The 2,628-nt window shown below is 35.7% G+C and overlaps 1 protein-coding gene across 1 annotated transcript; it reads right to left on the bottom strand.

Moving 5' to 3' along the window:
- Positions 1–734: 734 nt before the first annotated feature.
- Positions 735–2,221, bottom strand: LOC131804484 (uncharacterized). Its single transcript, XM_059127429.1, has 4 exons — positions 1,991–2,221; positions 1,712–1,930; positions 1,455–1,602; positions 735–1,396 (listed from the first exon to the last, which is right to left on the bottom strand). Exons 1-4 carry the CDS (start codon positions 2,219–2,221, stop codon positions 735–737), a joined length of 1,260 nt encoding a protein of 419 aa, XP_058983412.1.
- Positions 2,222–2,628: the final 407 nt, after the last annotated feature.

The following is a 2,628-nucleotide window of genomic DNA, read 5'->3' as shown; positions in this document are numbered from 1 at the left end:
ATACCCCATATGGAGTCCATTTTCAAGTTTTCGGAGAATTTTCAAAAAGTAATGGTACTAAAATACAATTTTCCTTGTATTACTCCGGAACCGGTTCCAACAACCCCGACCACTTTTTGGATAGGTAATTCCAAAAGCTTTCAAATAATAACCATTTTGTTGAGGTCAATCCGAGCTTAGCCCCTACGCTCGCCTTGCTCCGTATTTGTATATATATATTAAAATCTCTACCTTGTTAATATTTCAATTCAATATTTCTACAGCTTTTGATGTTTGTGAATCGCCATCTTTGCCAACGCCACCACCAACATCAACACCACGGCGGTTACAGGCTCCAACTGTGCAATCTGCAACAACACAAATTGCGGAGACTATGCGGGAGGCAGTTGCTGCAATGAAAGAACGCAACCAAAACAGCTTGGATCCCAACACGTCATTCGCAAACTATCTCCTAAGTGAGCTGAAGACACTCAGTGACAGTGGATCTGCTTCAATTAGAAATAAAGTTACATTGTTTTTTTTACAATGTTTGGAAGAGGAAAGAAGCAATCATTTATTTGAGTGTTAAAACATCCCTATTTTCTTTTTATTATATGACTGACTTATCACTTAATTAATTTTTAAAATAATTAATGAATTTTTTTATTTTTCTTTTTTATGGATCTCATTTGTTTTAAAAGCTTGTAAATAAAATCTTTACAATTAAATTGTTTTATATCATTTTATTTAAACTTTTATATATGTTTGTATTGGAAGGGAACTTCGCCTTCTTCTACAAAATATTGGGAAAACTCGTCCCTTACAGTAGAACAATTAGGTGCAATATAAGACCGATGAGGTTGTAGATTTATAAGACTATCAGAGGCCCGTTCACTGCGCCATTCACCTAGTACTAGTGTTCCATCTTGTGTATAGTGGTCCACTAGATTTGGGTTGAAGTATATCGAATTATTGCGGCACATCAGGTAGTTATGCAACGCACAACAGGCAGTGGTAATTTTTATTGCTTTTGGCGGATCAACCTTTATTGGGGTTGGTAGTACACGAAAGCGGGCAGACAGAATTCCAAATGCGTTTTCTATAACTCGTCTAGCTCTAGACAAACGATAGTTAAAAATTCTCTGAATTGCATTCATATTGCGGACACTGAAAGGTTTTAATATATTGGGTGTCATAGCGAATGCATCATCCGCAACAAGAAAATAAGGAACTGAAACTGTTCTGCCTGGCAATGGTTCTGGTGGTGGTAAATTTAGTTTTTCGTTAACCAGTCCTTTATTAAATGACGTTTTTCGGAAAACTCCACCATCTGATATTCTTCCATAGGACCCAACATCAATATATAAAAATTTATAGGAAGCATCTGCAATAGCCATGAGTACAATGCTGTGAGTTCCTATAACAAATTAAAATAATAATAATTGATTACAATATAGGTAAAGTAATAAACTTGCCTTTATAGTTGATGTAAATGCTTCCGGAATGAGAAGGCGCTGTCATAACGACATGTTTGCCGTCTATAGACCCAATACAGTTTGGGAAATTCCACTTCTCATAAAATTTTTGCGATACTGCTAGCCATTCTGTTTCCGTTGATGGGGTCTGTATAAGCAATACAAATTTATCAATTATACTATGGAAGCTATATTAACTTTGTGATTCCGTTTGTAAGTTCGGCCAGACCGAACTTACGCTGTAGTTAATAGTTTACCTTTAAATAATCAGGCTGTAGAACCTTATAAATAGCATCGCAAACCTCAGGAATGATAGTTGAAATAGTGTTGTGAGGTATACGGAATATGAATTGTAGAGAACGGAAACTCTCGCCTGTTGCCAAGTATCGCAGTGTAACCATTAACCGTTCTGAAGCTAAAATCGGCTCACGTAATTGTGTCGTCTTCTTGGTTAAAAGTGGTGCAGTTAATTTAAGCTATTAAGGAGTCCATGATAGAAACATTATAGATTTCATCTCAATTATACGCAAACTCACCAAATTGTCAAAATCTGCCGCGTTCATCCTCAAGAAATTTTTATAGAGCGATGGTGTTTGAGCCCGCAGTTGAGTCACCAATTTGACGCAACATCCTTCCTCCTTTCTTTGACGCAACCATTCTCGAACCCATGGTCTTTTCTTTCTATTTTTCATGGATTCGTCCTCTTTGACAGCAATATATGATGCTGCACCACAACATAAAATAAAAAGCGCCTCTTCCTGCTGCATAGCTTCTTTTAAATATTTCGACCAAACAATTTTTTGTTTTTTGATAGTTTGATCAAACTGCTTTTTAATCAAATATATTTTTCAAATGTGACCGCACGTCAAACCTGTTTTGTCATTGCTTTATTTGCCACTATTTGATGGGTGTTTGAACAAACAAAATTTGTCAAATAAATGTGAGCAATGTGAACACAAAATCAACTCTGTATGAAAACAACATTTTTTTGGGAAAATATGATAAAACATATTTGTGTCAAATATTTGCTCAATGTGACCTTACCTTTAGACTACAACTAGGACAAGTAAGACGAATTAAATGTGATGTTTTCAGTTTGGTGGCTTTAGCAACACAGTCATGTGACTGTTAAAGGTATTAATTCGACTACCTTTTGGTTTTTTGTTTTGCTGTT

This window comes from Musca domestica, unplaced genomic scaffold (genome assembly GCF_030504385.1).
Source record: "Musca domestica strain aabys unplaced genomic scaffold, Musca_domestica.polishedcontigs.V.1.1 10, whole genome shotgun sequence".
Taxonomy (NCBI): domain Eukaryota; kingdom Metazoa; phylum Arthropoda; class Insecta; order Diptera; family Muscidae; genus Musca; species Musca domestica.
The sequence above is the reverse complement of the archived record's forward strand: the minus strand, read 5'-3'. Positions and strand labels throughout refer to the sequence as shown.